General features: G+C 41.9%; 1 protein-coding gene across 1 annotated transcript in view; it reads right to left on the bottom strand.

Annotated features, from left to right (window-relative positions):
- Positions 1-4,313: 4,313 nt before the first annotated feature.
- Positions 4,314-26,576, bottom strand: part of LOC124777463 (serpin B6-like) — an 80,993-nt gene continuing 58,730 nt past the window's right edge. The window contains exons 7-8 of the mRNA XM_047252886.1: positions 11,075-11,213; positions 4,314-4,568 (exon numbers count right to left, since the gene is read on the bottom strand). Of these exons, the coding sequence (XP_047108842.1) occupies positions 4,423-4,568; positions 11,075-11,213 (285 nt within the window). The 3' untranslated portion in view covers positions 4,314-4,422. The remainder of the gene's footprint in view (positions 4,569-11,074; positions 11,214-26,576) is intronic.

Below are 26,576 nucleotides of genomic sequence, written 5' to 3'. Positions count from 1 at the left end.
TCTACCCTAAGTCTGAAATGTTACGGACTAGCTTGCCACAGAACTTAACAGATTAAGCTCTCCACTCGACTCAGAATCACGGGGCCACGATATGTTCTCGGGCCAGTGCTGCAAATCGTGAGCATCGATGGAACTCCATGAACGAGGCTGGTATTCTCAATCTTCTCTGTCAGTCGCTGGAATGGTACGCGAACGACCTTCGTGCTCAAACGACAGGCATGGTTTGTCCCAAAATGCGGCACACTTTGTGGCTGATTACACGCTGTTCCCTCAGTGGCTGGCACTATTGCGTCCAACATTTTGAATGAAGCCCCAAGATATACACACTGAGTGCATCCTTTCCTGCCATTCCCCTAAATGATACCATTATTCGCAGTACATTTGAACTGCTGACGAATAATATACCCTACCCTGCTGTGTTTGCCTCCCTTTTCCACGGGATGCAGAACATTTCCAAACAGGTGCAGCGAGTCTCACTGTATCAGTTTCAGTGGAAGAGAACACCTCGAATTTGTTGGTCATGGAGATGGCTGTAACATCCTGAGTTCTCCTTAGTCCCTGTGTCCCCTGTACAGGACGCCTAGAGCTACGACTGACATGCCACTTACAGTCAAGGGGACGAGTAGTTACAGACCGCATATTACCTACAGAAGACACAATATCCACAAGAAATCATAGTACTTGAGGTACCTTTGGTGTCTTTGGTACATGACTCTCGGTAACCATATTTGCAACAGTTTTCAACCGCATGAGAGCAGTCAAGCGGATTTCCAGTTGCTTATGAACAGCAACTAACTCACCCCGTGTTCGAGAACAACATACACAGTCGGGCTGCAATATCCCTTGTGCAATATTTTAGAAAACAATAAGTAGATAACTGATTCTTTACATATAGTTTCGATAAATGATCGTTCATATCATCAATGGAACGTGTAACTAACCAACTGTGTAAACTAAGGTTGATTCTCTTTAATTTATGGGTCTGATATGCTACAAGTATTACCAGCACTCTTTTAGAACGTAGCGATTTACAGCCAAAAGGAGGTGTCTATTACGCTAACTTGGTACAAAATTTGCTGTTTCTCTGAAACATTTTCCAGGTTACTGTCTCTAATAAAATCCACAACAACGATAACGTACCATTAATACAGACAATATACACTCCTGTTAAAAGGGAAAACGAGTGTGACGCGATACGTTCGTTATTTACAGTAACTGTAAATCACAAAGGGCGATGGACTACAAGATAGATTTGCACAATCACTTGTAATTTTCGTAATAAACCTCTGCAAGTCTCTTGAATGAACACTCGTAACTCCCAAACATTTTCAGAACTGTACGGTTATTCATGTTGACATAAACCGATGCTCGAGATGAACGATTCCTTCAATGAGGATACTTCTGCAAAAATTGGATAAGGCACAAATGTTAATTGAAACTGACGTTATCGCATATATTATGTTGTCTGTGGCACGCAGTGTACGAAAATTATTTATCTCGACACATTTCTCGAGTTATGGTGTAATAATGACGAAAAGCACGTTTAAATTTGACGCTCAGTTTTTGGAACAAAGTTTTCGAGAAGATTTCATCCGATACACTCATTTTGTTCGGACACAAAGGAAAAACCGAAAATCGACTAATATACGTCAATATAAGAAAATAAATGTGTGAATTGCACGGATTTTGCAAGTAGCTGCTTTCGTGTTGCGGCTTTAGTCCAGTGTGCCGCAGATGAAAACTGCAGCGGCAGGATATCTCACGAATATGACGCAAGATGTGGAGCAAAAGGCACGTCTTCTGCTTGGAGTTGCATCTATGACGTAATACTTCCTGATCTTTGTGTCGCAAACTGACAGACTTCTGCAGCTACATTTACCGGTTATGTAGATGCTATATGCAAAATTTGTTTGTATATACAATAATAAATTAAAATTAATAATAAATTAAAATTTCATACATGTTGCTGATGTTTCACTGCATTAACAGCGAAAAAGTGCACTAGAAACATTCTTCCTTTCATTATTTTGTGGGGCGGAGAGGTACCAGTGTGAAAAAGTTTCGGAAAGGTTAGAATTTATGTGTAAAGTTTGTTGGAAGTCGCTAAGTGCCCTCATTCTCAAATACTGGATGAATAAAGTCTGGGTAATTTGCAAGCCGTCAGTTTCGTTACCTCGAGACACGTACAGTTTCGAACATCAATAGTTGACTTATAGTGTTAAATCTTTATCGTAAGTTTATACTCCTTAATGAGTAGAGTGTGATACTATTGTAAATTCCTCAATTCGGTAAATTGCATGAAATAGTGAAAATCAAATTTTTGTTGTTCCTGGAAGAAAACTGCAACTGACATGGGTTTCAACCGTTTATTAATATAGATAATTTATTGGTTTTGGTTGTAATGAACAGGTACTCTCAATGAGAAGTCCTTTAGAGCGATATTATATAACGTAATATCTTGACAAACCACTTGAGTGGTTTGAAATAAAGATGGAGGAAAGTAAATAATACAGTTTATTCGGAGTTTACTATTCTACGCTAGTAAACAGCCTGAATAACTTTCTACTTCATCAGATGATATATTGGTGAATAAGTAACCACTACTTTTATCGGAGTTTTAGTACATCTAAATTATACAACCAACGCTTCTTTCTAAAGTATAATACGATGATAATATCCTGAGAGGTTTGGAACTCTCGTTCTAAGCTGTGTTGGCTACCATGTTCCAGTAACAACACTATACAGTTAAATTTGAGTGCTATTAATACCCACAAGCTCGTGTTATACCTTACCTTGCAAGAGGTACAGGGGATAGACAAAATAATGTGAACACCTGTACTTACTTGGGAATGTTTTTTTTAATAAGAGCTTGGACCTCCGTTTGGTCTTAATACGGCTGCTATTCTTCTTCGAATACTGGCATATAATGACTGTATAGTCTCCAGTGGAATGTTACGCTGCTCTTCGATCAGAAAATCTTCTAACTCCTATATTGGCGAGGGAGGCGAAAATCTGCTCCGGAGTCTCCGCTCCAATACCACCCACGAGCGTTCGATAATGTTCAAGTCAGGGGACTGTTCTGGCCACGGAAGACCCTGCAGTTCACTTGCATGCTCCTCGTATCACGATTGCAGTGTCCTTGCTGTGTGAATGGGTGCATTGTCGTCCCGAAATACGGCATCATTGTTCGGGAACCTTTGACTAATGGGGTGCACCTGATCACCTAAAATGTTCACATAATTGTTGGCAGTAACACGGCCTTTCAGAGTAACGATGGGACCAGCAGAATACCGTGATATGGCTGCCCACACCATCACACTTCCACCTCCATGCTTAACCATGGGAGTCAAGCAATCAGGATTGTAGGCTTCTTTTGGCGTTCTCCAGACGTAAGCCTGACCCGATGTTGGAAATAAGGAAAACGTTGACGGGTCGGACCAAATGACGAGTTTTCACTGATCAGCCGTCCAGCATTTAAGCTCCTGACACATGTTTTACGCTTCTTTGCGTTGGTTGCCGTCACTAATGGTTTCGGTATAACAGCTCGTCCCTTGAATATTCGCTTTATGGAGTTCTCGACGGACATTGTCGATAGATACGGGGTCTCTAAGATAGTTATTGAGCTCTTCAGTCAGTTTAGCCACCGTAGTTTTGCCTTGTCTTGACAGAATTCGTGTTAACGTACGACGATCTCTGTCATTTAGTTATGATTTGAGCCCACTATTACGTTTACACAATTGTGTTTTTTACATGTTTTTATAGGCCGCCAGGACTGTTGAAACAGTTGCTCTTGAAACATTCAATAAATTTGCTGTCTTGGTTACTGATGCTCCAGCTAATCGGGCCCCCACAATCTGCCCTCTTTGGAACTCTGTTTGGTCTTTCATTGCACGTCGACCTCGGCCTCTGAATGTAAATATGAAGTGTGCACAACTCGTGTACAGCCTGCACTGATGCCTAGTACGTACTGAACACGCACAGTCGAGCGCGTCAAGTGCCTTACCTTCGTTGTTGACTGTCAATGACAATCATTCCATTACTAACATTGCTCACATTTTTTGCCTATTCGTTGTAATTCTCTGACGCTATAACAGCAGATGAGGTGTAAGTTGTTAAGTACTGGAGAGCACTCAGCAACGTTTTTCAGTAAAGGTTGTTGTTGAGTTGTAGCTTTTCAACATTCATGGGGAGCTGTAGTAATATAACTCACAATCATATATTATTCATGCCCCTTTATTTAGAGGATCGAGAAAATATTACAGAGAAATTTTCTGGGATAGAACTCAAGAGTATATAAATTTCTAGTAATGTAAAACATCGTATTTGTAAGTACAATTGTTATGGCATATCGTTGAAGCGTAGTTGACTGCGGTGACATCAGTAGACAAACTCTTTTGCTGACCCATAGGGGCCTTCTTAAAGTTAAGGATCGGATACGCGTCCTGCGAAGAGCACCACCTTCGTCTTTTGATCCAGAATATAGAAGAGGAATGGATGGTCCGCCCTGAAGATGATTGGTGGTGGAGGCGTGTTGTGTAAGGACGTTGCGACTGCGCCACCGATAACAGCTGAAACAGATAAATATTATGAGATTACGCGTAGTGCAGGAGCTGTTTGCAATTTATTTGCACTCGTTCTTCATTTTCTTCAGTGTACCGCAATTAACGCAATTTTTTGTTTCCAGTTATGACTGCGTTTTAACCATTATTGGAGAGATGATGTTGCTACTTTACTTCTAAGTGTTTTAATCATACTATTGTACATTTAAGGAATTGTGATTGTTGGTATCCAAGTTGCAGCGTACAGTGTTAATGGGGTTAAGCAAGCTCAAGCGACACAGCAGCGTATTGGTAGATAGCCATGGATATATTAACCACATCGTCCATTGAAATTAATGACTTCGTCACCTGATGCAACAGAGAACTACAACCGAGGCTGATCGCAGGAAATTCGAATGAAAAGTTCTCGGGAACGTGGCTCTGCCACCACCAGCTTATATTCTAACAACAGTGGTTACAGTGTGTGTACAGTCAGCTGCTTCTCGTGTAGTTCGCCCACATCTGTTCACAGCGGAAACTCGTAACATGTGACGCCACAGTTCCAAAACTGCTGGCCGAACGTCTTCAGGCACATGCAGTGGCCGTGGTTGTTTCTTCGATGCAACAGACACTGGCAAGTCGCAGGCTTCACCAGAAACTGTTGCAGTCAACGCTTTATCACGGCAACAGTTTCCGTCCAATTTATAGTGACAGCTCAAACTTTTTTTTTTTTAATGATCAGTCCTCTGACTGGTTTGATGTAGCCCACCACGAATTCCGCTCCTGTGTCAGCCTTTTCATCTCAGATTAGAACCTGCAACCTACGTCCTCAGTTATTTTCTGGATGTATCCCAGTCCCTATCTTCTTCTACAGTTTCTACTCTCTATACCTCCCTCTAGCACCATGGAAGTTATTTCCTGATGTCTTAACGGATGTCCTATAGTCTTCTTTCTTCCTCTCTTCCCGATTCCTTACCTTATCAGTCCACCTGATTACCAACATTCTTCTGTTCGTCGCATTCCAAAGGGTTCTTTTCTCTTCTGTTCCTGTTTTCCCACATCCTTGTCTCACTGCCATACAATGCTGTGCTCCAACCGCACATTCTCAGAAATTTCTTCCTCAAATTAAGATCTATGTTTGATACTAGAAGACTTCTCTTGGTCACGAATGCCGTTTTTGCCCGTGCTAGTCTGTTTTTCATGGCCTCCTTGGTTCGTCCATCACGCATTATTTTCCTGTCTAGATAGCAGAATTCCAAAACTTTATCTGCTTCTTCATCCCCATTTCTGATAAGCTTCTCATTGTTCTCATTTCTGCTGCTTCTCATCACTTTCATCTTCCTTCGATTTCATTCGATGTATTGTATTCTATACTCTATACCAATTAGAATGATCATTCCATTCAGCAAGTCCCGTAATTCTTCTTCGGTTTCACTGAGGATAGCACTGTCATCAGCAATTCTTATCATTGATATCCTTTCACCTTGAATTTTAATACCACTCTTGAACCTTTATTTACGTCATTGCTTCTTCGACAAATAAACCCATATTACACCACAGACAACGAGGTTGTCTATGTTCAAGTCGTACCATGGTAAACACCAGCTATTTACGTACAAGGTAAGGGAAACAGACATTCCGAGCACTACTTCCTGCAGAGGGAGCTCGAGCCATGGCCTGCAGGAAGTATCTGTACGCCCACCCTTTTTAACCCATGTACTTCGTTATTGGTCTTCTACTCACATTGTTCCTTCTTCGTTCTTGCACATATTACATATCACCCGTTATTTCGTAAGTCCCTCGATAAGGTGTAATTGGCTTTCTCCACCCTATAATATTTCCCCTCTAGTACTAGAGAGAAGATTACTAATTTGGTTGCCTTAAGATACGGCGTGCGGCTCTTCGTGCTACTTTGTCACAACATTGAAAAATAATGAATAACATGTTAAAGAACAAGTTTAAAACAACATATGGTATAAAGGGCATTACTTTCATTTCTAAATATCCATAGTTACTCATGCAGACAATAGTATAAAAACAAATCGAAAGGTAAATAAATCTTAATCTAAATCATCTTCGAGAGGCAGAAAAAAAATTTGTTTTCCCTTCTGATTCTGTTTTCAGCATCAAATATAAGACTTTGCTAATCGAACATACCTTTCCTCATCTATTCTTTATGGTACGGCTTCAGCAGAGGTTGAAAATACCACTTCAGTTGTAAAGTTGTTTTATCATCACACGACCGGTTTCGGGCTCTTATAAGCGCATCTTCAGGTGTTATAACTTGATGCTGTGGCCCCCGAGCGCCGTGGTGGACGTGTGCCATGTGCAGTGTGCTACCTATGAGCATAGGCTGCAGTGGGTGAGTCCAGCACTGGTGACACCGCCAAGTTCGTCCTGATGGGAGCGTCTGTTCGACAAGTAGTTGGACTTAGTATGGGGCGGCCGGCCGAGCAACCTCTGCATAATTGTGGGGGAGGGTCGTGATCCTAGGAGGAGTCATAGTGTCACCTGTCGTGACTTGAGAAGCTCATCATTGTAAACACCTGACGTGCTTTTCTTTGTCGCAAACGCAGCAAGTACGTGACCGTCATTGTACTTGCTAATCACCCTACAGCCTTCGATGATGAGTTAGGAAAGCGCGTGTTTTCTCGAGTCAATTATAATCTGTCGTAGCCTGACGAGGAGCAGATATGTAGTAAAAGTGTTCCATTTTTTGTCCACATGTATGACCACTTTGGTCTAAGGTTGGAAGGCTGTGGTGACGACATCCGGCGGTAACTCGAACGGGAAATCGAAAACTCTTAGCTTATAGAAGCCGAGCCCCATAATGGTCATATCTGAATTTAAGATTCTTCGCGATTGAGCGCATGATTTTTTTACACCCCTCGCCACTGACTAATATGATGTAGACGATACTGCTCGTAACTCGGAGATGGATACCGATTACGTCCTGTGGTTGAATTTTAACATCATCACATATAAGGCGTTCAACATCAAGAGCTCGGGACCGAGTGTGATCAGGTTGAAAGCTGACCCTTGTAGTAGTGTGTGTGTGTTTGTGTTTGCCCGAGCGCCTGGGCCATGTCATGTCAGCTGTGACGGACTCTCCATTAGTGGGGTCGAAGTAGAAAACAACTACTCACAAAGGCGACTCCATGAAGAGGACTCAAACAACACGTCCGCGCCGCTCCACTACCGAAGGCTGACTGCACCATTAGGTTATCCGAGAACGTCTTACTATCAGACTCAAAACTTCCATATGTCGTTAACGATGTGTCTACAATCAACACTCGCACATTCATGAAGTATATTCCCGTACTGGGAGACATTTTAATTGAAAGTCGCTTGAATGGTGTAGGCAGATAAATACGATACATTGTCCGTAATCGTAACTGCGAATACATTTCACGTTTTTCATAATGGCTTTAGTCGAGCAATGCATGTTCATACGGACTTGCATACATATCCGAAGGAACATTGCATCGTATTTCCAAACTATCACAGGCACTGCAGAGTCGAATTAGTTAACATCTTCTGCTGCGCCTGCCACTGTTCGAATGCTGAGCAACTGGTTATTTTCCCGTCGCTCTGTGTTCACCACTTTAGTCTACAATCCGTATTTCACGAAATTCAGCAGCATTATCACACGGTTATTGTAAAACTGATCTGAGTTGTGGCGCAAGCGTTTTGTAGCCTGAGAACCTCAGTGTTAGCATTTGCATTCCTTGTGCAGTTTTAGAGTTATTCTGAAATTTTCTTTCTTCGTTTTATCGACAACCCAGTGGGATAGCAACGGCTATAAGCGCAAATCTTGTCATCTCTTTCACCAAGACCCACTTAAGTTTCCTGTCTATATCTGTACGCTATTCTAGCCGACAGTCTAATATTTCACTTCTAGCTTGTAGCTTCTACATTGGCGTTGATTTTCTTCTTGAACTTAGTGGGAAGTCTTAGTTTTAATAAATCTGAGCCCTGAAACAAAGTAATCAACGATTAGCCGTGAATTGTCAACACCTGCTGACACGTTTTAATTGTCCTATCAACTTCACAATGTTGCATTCTGTCTTCGGTATTTTTCACGTCAAGAGTCGGCGTAGTTTCAATGTGACCTCGTTAGGCAGAAGAATTGCCAGATCCCACCCCGTTATCTCAGTACTATTCTCCGCGCTTTCAGACGCCCATCATTTATTTCACTATACATTACCGCGTCATAATTAACTCCACAAAGTAATTCATTCATTCCCCTGTTGGATGGTTTCTAAATGGCTCTGAGCACTATGGGACTCAACTGCTGAGGTCATAAGTCCCCGAGAACTTAGAACTACTTAAACCTAACTAACCTAAGGACAACACACACATCCATGCCCAAGGCAGGATTCGAACCTGCGACCGTAGCGGTCGCGCGGTTCCAGACTGTAGCGCCAGAACCGCTCGTCCACCAGCTGGATGGTTTCTAATAACCCGTTATAACATCTCTTCCATTTGTATGTAATCAATCACTAGATTTCCCTGGACACATTCGTCGTGCTCCCTGGAATCCTGTACATTCTGACAATACATTATCAACTTGAAACTTCTCGTCAGATTAAAACTGTGTGCCAGACCGGGATTCGAACTGACGACCTTCGCCCTTTGGCAGCAAGTGCTCCACCGACTCTTTTTTTTGTTTTTGGGTCAGGGCAGACGTCACATGACACCCGTTCTAGATCATCGTTGATCACTCAGGTTTTTTATTAAAAAGGGCATCCAGTCCTCTGAGCGAAGACGCTGAGGTACTGTGCCGGTGACTTAGCTACCCAAGGAGGAGGAGGAGGAGATTAGTGTTTAACGTCCCGTCGTCAACGAGGTCATTAGCGACGGAGCGCAAGCTCGGGTGAGGGAAGGATGGGGAAGGAAATCGGCCGTGCCCTTTCAAAGGAACCATCCCGGCATTTGCCTGAAGCGATTTAGGGAAATCACGGAAAACCTAAATCAGGATGGCCGGAGACGGGATTGAACCGTCGTCCTCCCGAATGCGAGTCCAGTGTGCTAACCACTGCGCCACCTCGCTCGGTTACTTAGCTACCCAAGCACAACGCACATAACCACTCAGCTCTACTTCCTCGTGTACCACATCTCCTCGTTCCAGGAGTCGTGCAAGTTTCGCGGGAGAACTTCTGCGGAGTTTGGAAGGTAGGAGATGAGGTACTGGAGGAAGTACAGGTGTGAGGATAGGTCGCGATTCGTGTTTGGGTCGCTCACCCGGTACAGCACTTTTCCACGAACGGCGAAGGTCCCGAGTTCGAGTCTCGGTCCAGCATAAAATTTTAATCTACTAGGAAGTTTCACATCAGCGCACTCTGCGATGCAGAGTAAAAATTGCATTCTGGCAAATTTACCAACATGTCCAGCGGATTGTGTGATCTGCATGTTACTACTGAACATGCTTCGAGGATGTGTATCTTGGGCTGTGCTTATCTTAACAAAGTACGAATAAAATCACAATTACAAAAAATATGTTGGCTTCCGTGACCTGTGTCAATCGCATTAAAATCCTTCTCGGTGTACTTCCCGGACGCCTTATAAAGTGCTTAAAAATGTTCAAAATATTAAAATGTGTGTGAATTCCTAAGCGACCAAACTGCTGAGGTCATCGGTCCCTAGACTTACACACCTACTTAAACTAACTTAAACTAATTTATGCTAAGAACAACACACTCAGCCAGACCCCAATGAGGACTCGAACCTCCGGCGGGAGGGGCGGTTCTAGCCGCTTCAGTCAGGAACCGCGCCACCGCTACGGTCGCAGGTTCGAATCCTGCCTCGGACATGGATTGTGTGATGTCCTTAGGTTAGTTAGGTTTAAGTAGTTCTAAGTTCTAGGGGACTGATGACCTCAGAATTTAAGTCCCATAGTGCTCAGAGCCATTTGAACCAAGCCTCTAACCGCGCGGTAAGTGCTTAAAATACCAACATTAATTGACGTTTCGGCCGAGTTGCAAAAACCTTCAACTGGGTCCTCCGAGGTAGACCACTGCAACTCAGCCGAAATGTTGACTCATTTCAGTACCTTTCACTTTAAGTGTTTTAAAAGATGTCGCGGCAGTACACCCAGATAGGCTTTAACAAAAAAAAAAAAAAAAAAAAAACGCAACTACCTCTAAATAGACAGAGCTCCCGATTTTCTTACCTTCTCTTTTTTCTGAGTCAGAGAACACTGATGTAAAGTCAATTTCACAATTACGAAAGAATTTAATATCGTTATCTAACAACAAGAATGTCACATCTTCTGCAGCAAATCACTTATGCGAGCGAGATACTGCAGTGGTTAGCACTCGCATTCTGGAGGTTGACATTTCAAATTCGCATCCAACCATCCTTATTTAAGGTTTCCCGCTGTTTCCCTAAATCACTCCAGGCAAATACCGCGATGTTTCCTTTGAAAAGGCGTGGCCGATTTCCTTTCCCGTCCCTTACTAATCCGAGCTTTTTCTCCTTCTTTAGCGAGCTCGTTAAACCCTTATCTTTCTTCCTTCCTTTTCAAAATTACTTACCGGTTGCCGCAGCAGCCTCTGTGCCTTCTTCGTTAACCTCGATGAAAGCTTTGTGCAGTACTTGGTTCACTTTAAGTTTCTCTTCACTGATTCCAGAAAAATTTGCGGCGTAATCACTGAACATTGAAGTCATGCCGAGCTGAAATTAAATGGCCAAACGTTTCAAACAAAGTTTGTTATATATTCATAGTATTTTTCCTTATACATCTATGACAACAATAGCAGAAAATGGTTCCATATAAATTCAGTTGACAAAAGTGGCTACTACTTTTCTAATAGAGGCACATAAACATGTGACATCTCGAGCTTTTGGGACAGAGATGCAGTGCGGGTGATTTTGCTAGATGAGGACAAACGGCAGGAATGGATTCCTTATAAATAGCAAAAAAGGTCATATGGATACATGGCCATAGATACGTCCAAGGGAAGTGTGTTCACTTGAAGATAAAGATGAAAGACCTTTCACCGTGTGAGTTTCAATAATTGAAAGCCCATGTGAGAATACACTAGGTGAAAGGGAATGTGCTCTTGTACTAGAGTTTTAGCTCCACACTCATGCAAGTAAGAACGAGTGTTACTATACTTTAAGAACGAATCTTACTACACTTTCCACCACCTAATTTCAACTATTTTTCAAGGTCTCCAACTAATCACTTTCATCTACATTTCAAAGTCGTCATCCAAGAACACATGTAGATTTTCGTAAACAGTAGACTTTTTTGGGATATTTGGTAGGGTAACGTAAAAAAAGTAATTGAATGTGGCTAGATGGATGAGCTATAAAAATAGTTGATGTCGGTAGTTGGAAGTACAGTAACCGTCGTATCCTACTGTGATACTAAAACACTGGTACCGCCGAAACATACACACCTGCTTGACTTATTCCCGCGTGTGTTTTCAGTCATTGATACCCTACACTGTGAAAGATCATTCATCTCCACCTTGAAGTAGATGTGCTGTGACAGAGATTTCGTTCCCTGTAGTTATCACAGATCGAGTTCAATAGTATTCTTTGCTTGTTTATTGCCTACAGTTTTAATGTCGATTCAGTTTATGTTTTACTGATTTTTCTTTACACAGATGTTAAAATAAATCACATATTTGAATGTATTAAACCGTATTTGCAGACTTTTGTTCTTGCGCTTTTGTGTAATATTAATTCATAATCTTGTGATTTAGCTAAATGAATTACTATGTCCAGTAGGCTTTAATCAACATCCATTTTAATAACTGTGTCATTAATCGAAGAAGCAGACAGGTGAGTATGGAAAAATGGTGAGGGATATGGAAGGGAGGATCGGGTTTTGTATTTAAGAAAGAAAAGGTATTTTATGGGAAGATATAGCGTATGATGTGTGGATCAAAAGGAAGAAGAGATACGTTTGCGAAAAGAAATGAAATTGAAACAGTTTTGGGAGATTTACAGGTACGTAACGAAGAGTGAGTAGGAACATCTTTCGAGAAGGTATTGGTGACCTTGTAATTGAACACTGTAATTTCCTTGCCCTATTCTTTACTCATTCTTTTTGTAAAGTTTCAGAAAGTAATGATTATTTGAAATAATACAAGGTTGCGTCATAATCTTTAGTGCAACTTGACTATAAAATGTGGCTAGCGTAACGCCTAAAGGAATCAGATAATAAAGGGGAAAGTTATTACTCAGACGTACAGTAATATAATAAAATTTACAGAACAGATTATTTGATGATTATAGTTACGTGTATTGCTTAGCATTGTCTGTATTTCAGAAACATTCAGATTGTCAAGACTAAGGTATGTGCACGTACCTTTCATTGGAAACCCTCTTTACAATAAACATCGCAACTACAAGAGCCGACACAATTTAATAACTATAAATAGTCAGTTGCCACGAACAGTCACAAAGACATTGAACAGGTCTGGACAAGATATAAAAACATCCGATAATCACTGAACTGCTGTCGTGATACTTGAATTATATAGACTGAAGAGCCAGAGAAACTGGTACACTTCTCTAATATCGTGTAGGGCCCCCGCGAGCTTGAAGAAGTGCCGCAAACGACGTGGCATGGACCCAACTAATGTCTGAAGTAGTGATGGAGCGAACTGACACCATAAATCCCGCAGGACTGTCCGTAAATCCGTAAGAGTACGTTCAAGATGGAGCTTCACCATTACTGGAGCAATTATCTGGATCGCTTATAAGGTAATTACTGTTGCACCTCAGAATGGAGATCTCTTCTGAACAGCACGTTGCAAGACACCTAAGGTATGCCCAATAATGTTCATGTATGGGGAGTACGATGGCCAGCTGAAGTGTTGAAACTCAGAAGGATGTTTCTAGAGGGATTCTGTAACAATTCTGGACGTGTTGGGTGTCGCATGCTCCTGCTGGAATTGTCCAAGTCCACTGGAATGCACAACAGACATAAATGGATGCAGGTGATCAGACAGGATTCTTACGTACGTGTCACTTGCCAGAGTGGTACGTGGACGTATCTGGGGTCCCATATCGCTACAGCTGCACGCGCCGCACACCATTACAGAGCCTCCACCAGCTTGAACAGTCCCCTGCTAACATGCAGGGTCCATGGATTCCTGATGTCTCCACACCCGTACACGACCATTCGCTCGATACAATTTGAAATGAGACTCGTCGTACCAGGCAACATGTTTCCAGTCATTAAAAGTCCAGTGTCAGAGTTGACGGGCCAAGGCGAGGCGTAAAGCATTTTGTCGTTCTGTCATCAAGGGTACACGAGTGGGCCTTCGGCTCCGAAAGCCCATATGGATGATGTTACAGCGAATGGTTCGCACGCTGACACTTGTTGATGGTCCAGCGCTAAAATCTGCAGCAATTAGCGGAAGGGTTGCACTTATGTCACGCTGAACGATTCTCTTCAGTCGTCATTGGTCCAGTTCTCGCAGGATCTTTTTCCGGCCGCAGCGAACTCGGAAATTTGGTGTTTTACCGGATCGCTGACATTCACGGTACACTCCTGAAATGGTTGTACGGGAAAATCCCCACTTCATCGCTACCTCGGAGACGCTGTGTTCCATGGATCGTGCGCCTACTATAACACCATGCTGAAACTCACTTAATCCTTGGTAACCTGCCATTGTAGCAGCTGTAACCGATCTAACAACTGCAACAACTTATTTGTTGTCATATACAGGCGTTGTCGACTGCAGCGCCGTATTCTGTCTGTTTAATTGTCTTTTTGTTTGAATACGCATGCCTATACCAGTTTCTTTGGCGCTTCAGTGTAAATTAGTTAATTCAATGCCGGTTCATTTTCCAGTTTATAGCATACATCCTAGCACTAACAACACGTTACGAAAATGCAGTTCGTATGACACTATGGAAAACGACTCTTAATTTTGTCAATGTAATAAGCAATTTAAAATTGTTCACTCTTGAATTTAGTAAATACGTCCACCTTGGCTACCAATTAACTCTTGAGAACAAGGCTGTGACAATAAACTTTTAAGAACACATAATCTCCGATGACTTGGCTTTGCTGTAACATGCATTTACTTTCAGCCCGCACTTCAAGAGATTGGTATCTAGTAATGAACTTGTTAAATAATCAGATACTTTACTTTGAAATCTGCAATGTTTGGTATTGTACGTAATAACAATTGCTCTTTCTTATCGCACAGATAAGCTGAAATAGTTATGCATTAATGTACGTTAACTAAAACAAATCCACCTTGCATGAATGACGTTTGTAACAGATTTTGAATGCTTTTAAAAGAGCAGAGATGTTAATATTAACTATTTACGACGTTTTGACAACCATCTTAAGCTGTCCAACAGTAGCATAACCGGTGAATCATTCACTTACAGCGAAGTGCAACACACTACAGAATCGTCTCCTTCCATGTTGTTGTTGTTGTTGTTGTTGTGGTCTTCAGTCCTGAGACTGGTTTGATGCAGCTCTCCACGCTACTCTATCCTGTGTAAGCTTCTTCATCTCCCAGTACCTACTGCAGCCTACATCCTTCTGAATCTGCTTAGTGCATTCATCTCTTGGTCTCCCTCTTCGAATTTTACCCTCCACGCTGCCCTCCAGTACCAAATTGGTGATCCCCCGATGTCTCAGAACATCCCTTCTTCTACTTTTATTTATTTAATCGTGTCTGAGCTACATCTGTAATCAATTAATACGATATATATACTAGATTACAAATACAAGTAAATGATAGTTATTCATTCATATATACATTCATGATCTTCACATAATGTAAGTCGTCATTATTGTCTAAAGCAAGGCTCATATCTCTCTCCAGTGTTCGGCACACTTCACTGCAGCGTCGTTGGCCAACCACAGGTCTTGGAAAGTGCATGGGGCCAGCAAAGATGGACAGGTCAGCAGGTGTGTCATGATTTGTTTTCCTCCACGTTGGCAGGGATCTTCTTCGGCGTATCCCCACTTGATCAGGTTATCCTGCGATCTTCCCATTTGACATCTAAGTCTATTAGGCTCTTCCAGACTCTCCATTCCAATTGTGATCCAGCAGGAAGTTTTTCTTTAATGTTCCAACTTTTCAGACTGCCTTTATCCAATTTCTGTTTCCACATTGATTCTCTAGTCGTAGACTGACTTTCGGTTAGTGGACGTTCAACTTTTATGAAGTCTTTCCTAGATTTAAGTCTTGTCTCCGCTGGCTGATGTGCGTACAGGGGACGTCTTCTATCTTCGCACTGCCTGCTTCGTTCGGCCATCGCCAACGTTTGCCATCTGATCTGTGGGGGGGCTATTCCAGAACACATATAAAGGAGATCACGGTTTGTAGGCTTCAGGCATCCCGTGATTAATCGACATGAGGCATTCAGTGCTGCGTCTAGCTTGTGAGCATGTGTCGATCTTCTCCAGACGGGGCATACATATTCAGCTGGAGCAAATCACAATGCCTTCTTCTAGTCAAGTTGTGCCACAAGCTCCTCTTCTCCCTAATTCTACTCAATACCTCCTCATTAGTTATGTGATCTTCCATAGGTGACTGAACACTTCCTTCCTGTGACCTTTTATATCTGATATCTTGCTGCTAGGTCTAATGTGTCTTCAAGAACTCCTGTCGACTTCAGTTCGAACACAATATATATTTATTAGACCAGCGTTGATATCCACACATTTAGCGCTATTTCGCATTTCGACATATGCCGCAGTCTCAATTCACGCTCCATTGTTTCCATACAACAGAACTATGCAACAAAAAGGTATATTGCACTCTCATATTACGCCACGATGTCTTCACACACAGAAGAGAACGACACTTTTTAAAACGAACATTTCAGCCCCATTTCTTGATACATACACAGGGAGCTGCACAGTGCTAAATCGCTCCAAAAACGCTTGAAAGTCTTAATTTATTCAGTTATGCTCAGATGTCTTGGCAGCTGCATGTGTTAGCCAACCACTAGTAAGTTTGCATAAATCAATCTATTCACAAAAGCCCTTTCTCTTATATTTCAAATTAATTATCTTAACTTGTTTTGACCACAATACGCTACATGTTGTAGCGTGTAACATTCCTGTTGTCCTCCACCCTCCATTCCTTTCACAAGAATTCTTCATCATACACCTTTTCACGACCTTCCCAAAAGCGTTTGCACTATCAGTGTCGTAACTGGTTATTTTACGACGTTCTAACCGTACCCTAGATCAGGGGTCGGCAAGTAATTTTAGGTGGGATCCGAATACTTCTGAAAAATTTTATCGGGATCTAAAAGAACATATTCCTTAATAATTTTAATTTTAATTTTTTTTTCACAAAAATATGAAATACAACAGATGGGCATAATTGGATCCAAAATTCAATGCGAAAAGTTACATTTGTAGTCTTGACACAGTTTTCTAAAAGTGGGTTCACGTGGATTGCAACTTATAAGAAAAGTGTCTTCAAGGTGGGTGGCCCTTTTAACGATAATGGTTCTTTGAAAAATTCAGTTTTTAAATGAAGTATCACGAACATACCGGGTGATCAAAAAGTCAGTATAAATTTGAAAACTTAATAAACCACGGAATAATGTAGATAGAGAGGTAAAAATTGACACACGTGCTTGGAATGACTTGGGGTTTTATTAGAACAAAAAAAAAAAACAAAAAAAAAACCAAGTTCACAAAATGTCCGACAGATGGCGCTGGACAGCAAAACGTCAGTGAGTGCGCATGACAATCGTGTATAAAAGGAGCTGTAATGAGAGAATCAACCCTCCCCCTCCCCCTCCTCCTCTCTTGGCAGGTCCCCGGACTCGTACACGCTCAGTGGACATTCGCGCGCCGGAGATCATCGCCATCAGTGTCTCGTGTGTGTGCCTTCGTTTTGTGTTTCGTGTTCTTTCGCCGTCACGTCGCCACTGTTCACGTGTGCAGTCGCAATCGTCCGTGTTATGTGCGCCGTGTCAACAAGTGTTAGTGTTTTTTCTCGTCCAGCGTGAACGGCTTCATGTTTATTGTTTTTCGTGTCTACAGTTTTTGCCCGCCGTTTTTATTGTATTATCTGTGCCACCTCTATGTCATATTATTGTACCACTCACGGCTGAAGAGCAGCGTAATACGCTGCTGACAGCCCGCCTTGTAAAAGGTGATTAAAATAACAATAAAGCATGTTGACGTTACCTGAAAAGGCGCTTTTAGTGAAGCTGTATTATCAGAATGGGGAATGTGCTAGTTCAGCGTTACGATCCTATCGCCATAGGAAGGGGATTAGAACGGGTAAACGTCCGTTGACAAATGCAGCTGTGGCGAGAATGATTTCGAAGTTTGAAGTCACGGGTTGTTTGGACGATAGACACCGTAGTGGCCGACCGAGCACAAGGCGTAATGCTGCTGAGACAGCTCAGGAAGAAATGGAGACTGTAGCGGGTTCGTCTATGCACGGGGAAGTCAGCGCTTGTGCAGTCGCACGTCGCACCGGCATTCCATACACTACTGTTTGGTTGGCACTTAGGCGTACCCTCCGATGCTATCTGTACAAAATCCATCGGCATCATGAACTGTTACCTGGCGATTTAGTGAAGCGGAGGGCATTTGCGGTGTGGGTGTTTCAAAAGATGGCGGAAGATGACGATTGGTTGAGTAACGTGTTGTGGACCGACGAAGCTCATTTCACGCTCCGAGGATCTGTCAACGCCCACAACTGCAGAAATTGGGCTACCGAAGATACTAGAACTGTCGTTGAAACTCCATCGCACGACGAGAAAGTCATGGTATGGGTTGGATTTACCACATCTACCGTTATCGGCCCTTTTTTCTTCGAGGAAATGCGTGATTCTGGTTTCGTAACTGCTACCGTGACAGGTGAGAGGTACGCCGATATGTTACAGAATCGCATCATCCCCAGCCTGGCTGATAAACACCTGCTGGAACGTACGATGTTAATGCAGGATGGCGCTCCACCCCATATTGCTAGACACTTGAAAGATCTCTTGCGCGCGTCTTTTGGTGATGATGGTGTGCTCAGCCGCCACTTTCGTCATGCTTGGCCTCCCAGGTCCCCAGACCTCAGTCCGTGCGATTATTGGCATTGGGGTTACCTGAAGTCGCAAGTGTATCGTGATCGACCGACATCTCTAGGGATGCTGAAAGACAACATCCGAAGCCAATGCCTCACGATAACTCCGGACATGCTTTACAGTGCTGTTCACAACATTATTCCTCGACCACAACTATTATTGAGGAATGATGGTGGACATATTGGGCATTTCCTGTAAAGAACATCGTCTTTGCTTTGTCTTACTTTGTTACGCTAATTATTGCTATTCTGATCAGATGAAGCGCCATCTGTCGGACATTTTTTGAAATTTTGTATTTTTTTGGTTCTAATAAAACCCCATGTCATTCCAAGCATGTGTGTCAATTTGTACCTCTCTATCTACATTATTCCGTGATTTATTCAGTTTTCAAATTTATACTGACTTTTTGATACCATAGCCATGTAAGTAGCTAATTCTTCGGCCGATGCAGTTTTGTACGTTTGCAAGGAAATGTCTTCCTGCAGGTCTGTTATCTGCATTAGGAGTAAAACGTTTGAAAGAGGGAGCCACTTCGCAGTCACATCAGTCCATTCTGCCCCTGGAGAAACTACAAAAGGCGATTTCAAGAATCGTGACAACTTCACTACCTCTGAGAAATCTTGGAATGTTGCTGAAAATTCCTTCGTAAGATCTGAAAATAGGTAAGATTTGAAAATAGTGCAATGTCTTTTAACACTTATGTCGATTAGTGGCAGATTTGTATTAGGTAACTGTGTAATTTCGATTATGGAAAGTGTGTTCGTTGTTAGTTAAAGTCCTTGATTTGTGACAGGAAAATTAGAGTTTGTAATGTATGTATGGCAAAAGATAAATGATTGTTTAAAATAATGAATTTTTATAATATGTGTATATTTTAAGAAAAACATTATGTCTTAGAAGCTGGTTCATGCTTAGGGAAATTGTATTGTAAAATGTAAAAGATGTAGGGAAGTCCCTCCGCAACGGAAGTGGCTTGGCGCGATGTAAAAGGTGGTTTTGGGGGTCGAACTGGGCGGCTCCTTGGTGTGAACGGCACGCAGTCAGTGGCTAGCCGTTCCACGGTACACATCGACGGTGCCGTGGGAGGCAATTGGAGGCAGCTTTGGGAGGAATTTTGCCTCATGTGGATTTGTCTGTTGCTTGGTACTCTCGGCAATAAGGAATGGCTGTAATAAGTTGAATAACCGTCCCCACGAAGAAATTTAATAGAGCATTCAAACATCAAGAGCCGTGAGTACAGTTAGTCGCCAAGTCGCTTGCCACAACTTCGCCACTGCTCCACCAACTTCATGCACACATATATGTATCAGAGCATGGACCAGTTAATTTCAAAATGCTATAAATCTGCCTTTGGAACCGTATCTTCTATCCTGATCATGAACCTATGCAGGGTCCCCTCCCAAGTGTTTATAAAACCGAGTATCCTGTTTCAAATGAACTAGTGATTTATTTATGTTTGTCAAATGTCCAACGATTAAAAAAAATTGAAGATATTGGAATTGTTGTAAAGTACTCTCAGCTTACTGCAAAGTATCGTTTTGCAAAAGTACTGTGCCAGGTTGTGTATATGTTAGTGTCTATAACAGTGCTGCACAGGTGATGAAAGACATCATGAATGATTTTTTTCAGTTAATTGTGCTCAGTGTTGAATAATTTGCCATGAAAAGTAAAATAAAAACTATTCCAAGTGAAGATAAGAAGTGACTTTGTTCAAATTAAATTTTGCTACTGAAATAATCACAGAGTTTGAAAGGTGGCTACACTGAGCCACAGCGCCAGAGATTGCGCCAAAGAGTATTATTCAGCCGCCTCCACTGGCAGTGCTTGGGGAGAACTAGTAGTAGTCAGTGCTTGTTGAGAACTCGTGAGAGTCAGTGCTTGTTGAGATGTACTAGTGAAGAGTGCTTGTCGAGAGGTCGTGGTGGAGAGTTCTTGTTGAGATGTGGTAGTAGAGAGTCGGTGTGGAGATATATTGTAATGATTAGAGTGATTTTCGTCAGTACATGAAGGCAAAAGAAAAAAAATTTTTCTTTTTCTTTTTATTATCTCAATGTCTTAAATAATGCGTCATTACAGGTTCAGTCAGCAAAGCATCTGGCTTGTGTTCTTGTATTACAGTGTAATTCTGCCTTCCTTACGCAATTATAGTATTTCTATTTTTTAATTACTTCAGTATAAATGATATTTCAAATTTCTTGTCTTAGTGAAGAAGAACCGTGCCAGATGTGTACGTTGAATCACACTTCCACACACAGAACAGCTACACTTGTGCTTTGTTTGATTCGTAGGTTTTATAGTTGCTGGGGACTTAATTAATTAATTGTGTTAACGAAAATTTTCATTTCGTTCTTTGTTGTTGTTCTATGCAGTCAGATTTCGTACTAATACTAATCAGAGCCAACCGTTTACGAGACACAGCGTAACCGGACATACAGCTACCAAAAATATTTGCATTTTATTTAATTAAGCCCCCATGCAAGTTTGACAAGTGATACTGTACCAGTTTATGGGTCCCTACCATATTCTTCTCATATTAGAAAGATAATTGGAATATTATTGCTGCTAAGGAAAACAAATATAAGCAGAGGGATATGAACAGTGTAATTTTGGTATCATTTATCTTTATTTGTGGTTTTTACATCCCAGTTAAGACAGAGGCTTCCCAGGTACATCTTTAGTTCTGCACTTCTTGCATTTCAGTAGTGGTTCAAGTAATGATCTTGAGTGTAACTGTTATTAGTATAAGTTTGCTACATTTTTTGCTTTCTGTGATTATTAGTTTGTGCATTATTGGGACTGCTGCTACCCACAGTTCAGAGTACCCTGTAACTGCTTGTATCCTGTGTGCTATGCAAAGGGAAATATTAATGAAATTAATTTCAATAACTTTCAATTTTCTTAAACATATATTTCCAAATTCGTGTGCCTAATTGGGCTGGCGACCGCCCATTTTTCCATCCATGTAAGAATTTTTCTACTTTCATTAGCCCCCAGATTTTAAAGTCTTTAGTTTTTCTTTTAATTGCACCATATTCAAAATTATAGTCCGATACCTTCATCCATTAGACACACGCGCGGTCAAAACTCAAAATCCTTTCAGTGGGTAACATTAGCTTGTGTCACGGCAGGTTAGTGTTATAAGTGGCTTTCCACGTGACAGGACTTAATGTTCGGTAGTTAGGGAAGAGTGGCGCATGAAATATAGCAAGCCAGTGTTATAGTTTGTTTCAGAATTATCATTATATCGAAGGAGTGCTGGAAAGTGACTACATTCTTGGCTTGCAACCTCTTTTTCAAATATATGCAGCTTCCGACGGAAAGAAAACGAACTTTGCATCAGCTCACATATTAAATTCCCATTTCCTTGTAGCTCAGTAATGAGCGCATTTTAATGTTTCAGAATGTCTTTCAGAAAAGTCACAGCTAGCGTATTGTGTTCGTTTGCTAGGAACTCCAGATGCTTCCTCTCTTCTTGTGTATCCAGGTTGCCTAAGAAGGACGTTACTTCTTCTTTTATTTGCCAAAAAACTTTCCATCATTTGACATTTACTACGTCAAAGAACATTGTTGTGCTGCAGTTAAACCAGAATGAGCCGAATCACTGACTGAAACCCTTTGAACTGTCTGTGCGGAATAGCAGAACGACACCTCACAAAATTAATCTGTTTGCTCAAGATACCCATTACCTCTTTCAGACTGGCACTAAGTTTTCCACAATGGTCTGCCTGATGAGCTATGCACTGGTAAGATAGTGGTCCAGCTTTCTTGTCCTTGATTCTCTTTACTAGCCCTTCTCTTTGGCAATCTTTTCTGGGTACAATATGGTTCAAATGGCTCTGAGAACTATGGGACTTAACATCTGTGGTCATCAGTCTCCTAGAACTTAGAACTACTAAAACCTAACTAACCTAAGGACATCATACACATCCATCCCCGAGGCAGGATTCGAACCTGTGACCGTAGCGGACACGCGGTTCCAGACTGAAGCGCCTAGAACCGCACGGCCACACCGGCCGGCAATCTTTTCTGGGACCATGTTAGTTGAAAGAGAGGACATTTTATAATAACTAATGTTATATTTCCTTATCAAGTCATCAAAAGTCTTGAATAAATCTCCGCGAGTCTTGCCTTTGAACGGGAAAATGATTTACTCTCGGTGTCCAAAATTCGCACGAGAGTAGACAGTTGTTCCTCATCAGAAATGTCACAAGACTCATCGGTTGCCATGGGGCAGCACTGTGTGTTCAGCGTAAATTGGTGAAAACTACTTTTACTGTAGGCAGCCAAAAACTCAATTTTCTATGGACTGCTTCTTGTCGACAGTCGAATACGATGAATTTCGGCAGCACCATCCTTTTTCTTTTCAAAAATTGATCATGCCACTTACAGCACACGTATACTATTTCAGAGAGCCTCAGAAATGCTTCTGGTGTTTACTATGCGGCCAACACACACGCGACTCTGCTCCGGAAGAAGCTAGATATGCTCCTCGAGCTTCCCTACCCTGGTGAAAATTTTATGGACTTGAAAATGAGTTGTTTCGGTGTCGCTTTAAATTGGCACTTTTCACAAGAGTGACAGTTTTGTTGCGTATGGGGTTATCTGGAACAGTTCCAGGCCAATCAGGCAACGCAAAACAATGTTCTTCACTCAGTCAAAAACGCCCTGTTTTTACTATCAAGTTGACGTGTTTTGGGATCCATATCGATTCCGACGTCGCAAGCAAGGAAGGAAGAGCAAAAATGTTCAGGAAAAATCAGGAGTACAGAAATACAAGTCACTCAGGAACGAAGTAAATAAGAAATGCAGGGAGTAAAAGCAAAATGACTACATGAAAAATGTGAAAAAATTGAGAAAGAAATGATTGTCGGAAGGACGGATTGAGCATATAAGGAAGTCAAAACAACCTTCGGTGAAGCTGAAAGCAAGGGCGGTAACATCAAAAGTTCAGTGGGAATTCCACAGTTAAATGGAGACCGGAAAGCGGATAGGTCGAAAGAGTACACTGAAGGCCTCTGCGATGGGAATGACACGTCTGATGACGTGACAGAAGAAGAAACAGTAGCCGACAGGGAAGAGATAGGGGATCCGGTATTAGAATCCAAATTTAAAAGTGCTTTGGAGGACTTAAGATCAAGTAAGGCACAAGAGTACATAACATTCCATCGGAATTTCTAAAATCATTAAGGGAAGTGGCACAACAAACGACTGTTCAAGCTAGTGTGTAGAGAATATGAGGCAGGTGATACGCCATCAGACAGAAAAGCATCATTCACACATTTCTGAAGATAGCAAGGCCGACAAGTGCGAGAATTATCGCGCAATCAGCTTAACAGCTGACGCATCCAAGTTGCTGACAAGAATAATGTACAGAAGAATGGAAAAGAAAGTTGGGGTTCGGTTAGCTGACGATTAGTTTGGCTTCTGGAAAGGTGAAGGCACAAGAGTGGCAATTTTGACGTTACTGTTGATAATAGAACTAAGACTAAAGAGAAATCAAGGCTTGTCAACGATGTCAAAAAGTGCGATATTTCGAAATTCTGAGAAAAACTGGGGTAATCTATAAGGAAAGACGCAATATACACTATGCACAAGAACGAAGAGGGGACAGTAAAACTGAACTACCAAGAACAATGTTCTCGGATTAATAATGATGTGAGACTGGGGTGTAGTCTTTCGCCCCCCACTGTTCAATGTACACATCGAAGAAGCAATGACGGAAATAAAAGGAAGGTTCAAGAGTGGAATTTAATTCAAGGTATAAGGATATCAGCGATAAGATTAGCTGATGACATTACTATCCTCAGTGAAAGTAATGAGAAACAACAGTATTGACAACAGTGAGAAACTTATTGGTGATCACGAAGCAGATGAACTTAATGAATTCTGGTACCTAGGCGGTGAAGTAATCGATAATGGACGGGGCAAGGAGGATATAAAAAGCAGACTAGCACTCGCGAGAAGGACATTTCTGGCCAACAGAAGACTACTACTATCAAACATAGGCCTTAATTTGAGGGGGAAATTTCTGAGAATGTGCGTTTGGAGCAAAGCATTGTATGTTAGTGAAACGTGGATTGTGGAAAAACCGGAACAGAAGAGAATTGAAGCCATTGAGATGTGGTGCTATAGAAGAATGTTAAACATTAAGTGGACTGATAACGTAAGGAATGAGGAGTTTCTGCGCAGATTCATCGAGGAAGGAACACATAGAACTAACAAGAAGAACGTCAGAATGATAGGACATCTGTTAAGGCATGATGGGATAACTTCCATAGTTCTAGAGGGAGCTGAAGAGAGTAGAAACGTCAGAGGAAGACAGAGATTGGAATGCATCCAGCAAACAATTGCTATTCTGAGACGAAGAGGTTGGCAGAGGAAAGGAGTTCGTTGCGGGCCACATCAAACTAGTCAGAACCCTTCAGAAGACTGCAGAAAACGTTATAAACGTCAACAGAACGAATGAAGGACAGTTCCGTACAAAATCGGAACAACTACTAACGAAGTCGATTCGCACTGAATAGCAACTCAGTCCCGCTGGATACGACTTGGTTTTATATTTCACATTTCTCAGTAACATAGATCACAAACAGATCAAATTTTTAGCATTTTTGTGCGCTGACCACACAATAATAATTTTTATCCGGTATATACTCTCGGTATGCGGACAGACGAGGACAATGTCATAAATTTTCGCACTCGTAATCATAATAGATTTAGCTTCGGAATCGAAAGAAGGTATTTCACACGAAATATTGTAACGCTTTTGCAACCTCGTTATGGAGATGTGAAAACTACCAGAGGAAAACAATATAGACGTCAGGGACAATTTTAATGAATATGTCTTTAAAACCGGAACTGCACTGCATCAGCCAGTTACATCTGCACATGCACAGGGCCACGTTCAAATGAAACGACAAACGGTCTCGAAAACAGCTCTAAATGGGATGTAAGTTGGCAGTGTTCTCAAAACGGCTAGAAAAATATGAACTCTTCAAACCTAGCGCTTTCTCCAGCGACCTTACGGAAATGTGCTATGTGTTTTTCACACTTTGTCCCTTCTGCAACGCAATTGTCTCTTTAAATTCACTGCAGACAAATCAGAAATGAGATGTTCCATATCCTGCAATGCCTTATTGGTGTGCAGTATGCAGTCAAGTCCACAAATGAGTTCTCCAATCCATTCTGGGTGTTTCTAATTTTCGTTGTGGCAATACTTTTTCCCTTACAAATTCGACAATAGCGGGTTTTAAATCTCGAAAGAGTTCCAGGCACGCCTCTTGACTTAACCTACGTGCTTCGCAATAGTACAGGGCGTCCGAAGAGACTTTCCCTGGTTACATAAATTGATAACTCAGGCCAGAAGTAAGGTACAAATATGAAACTTGTGTCGAATTGTTTACAACTATCAAAGTTTTTTTCTGTTTTAGGTTCGCAGTACGTAAGTAGTGGATGAGGTGCAGTGCCCAAGAAGCCATGTTAACCAATCAGGAGAAGGCACAGTGTGTCCTGTGATACCATGAGACACGATCACCAACCACAGTACAGAGACACTTTCAGACCGCCGGCCGCGGTGGCCGTGCGGTTCTAGCCGCTCCAGTCCGGAGCCGCACTGCTGCTGCGGTCGCAGGTTCGAATCCTGCCTCGGGGATGGGTGTGTGTGATGTCCTTAGGTTAGTTAGGTTTAGGTAGTTCTAAGTTCTAGGGGACTGATGACCACAGCAGTTGAGTCCCATAGTGCTCAGAACCATTTGAACCATTTTAACACTTTCAGACAACATTTGGAAGGAATCCACCTGATGTCAAGAGCATTAAAGCCAGGTATGAGAAGTTCAAGAACACAGGATCGGTTGCTGACCTTCCGAGATCTGGTCGACCAAGAACCTCAGCAGACAGGGTGGAAGCTGTAAGGCAGTCTTTTCTGCGAAGTCCGAAGAAATCGGTGCGCAGGGCCTCACGTGAATTATAGATGCCAAAAAGCTCTCTTCATAACATTTTACA

This window comes from Schistocerca piceifrons, chromosome 2 (genome assembly GCF_021461385.2).
Source record: "Schistocerca piceifrons isolate TAMUIC-IGC-003096 chromosome 2, iqSchPice1.1, whole genome shotgun sequence".
NCBI lineage: Eukaryota > Metazoa > Arthropoda > Insecta > Orthoptera > Acrididae > Schistocerca > Schistocerca piceifrons.
This window is presented reverse-complemented; position numbering and strand designations above follow the sequence as displayed.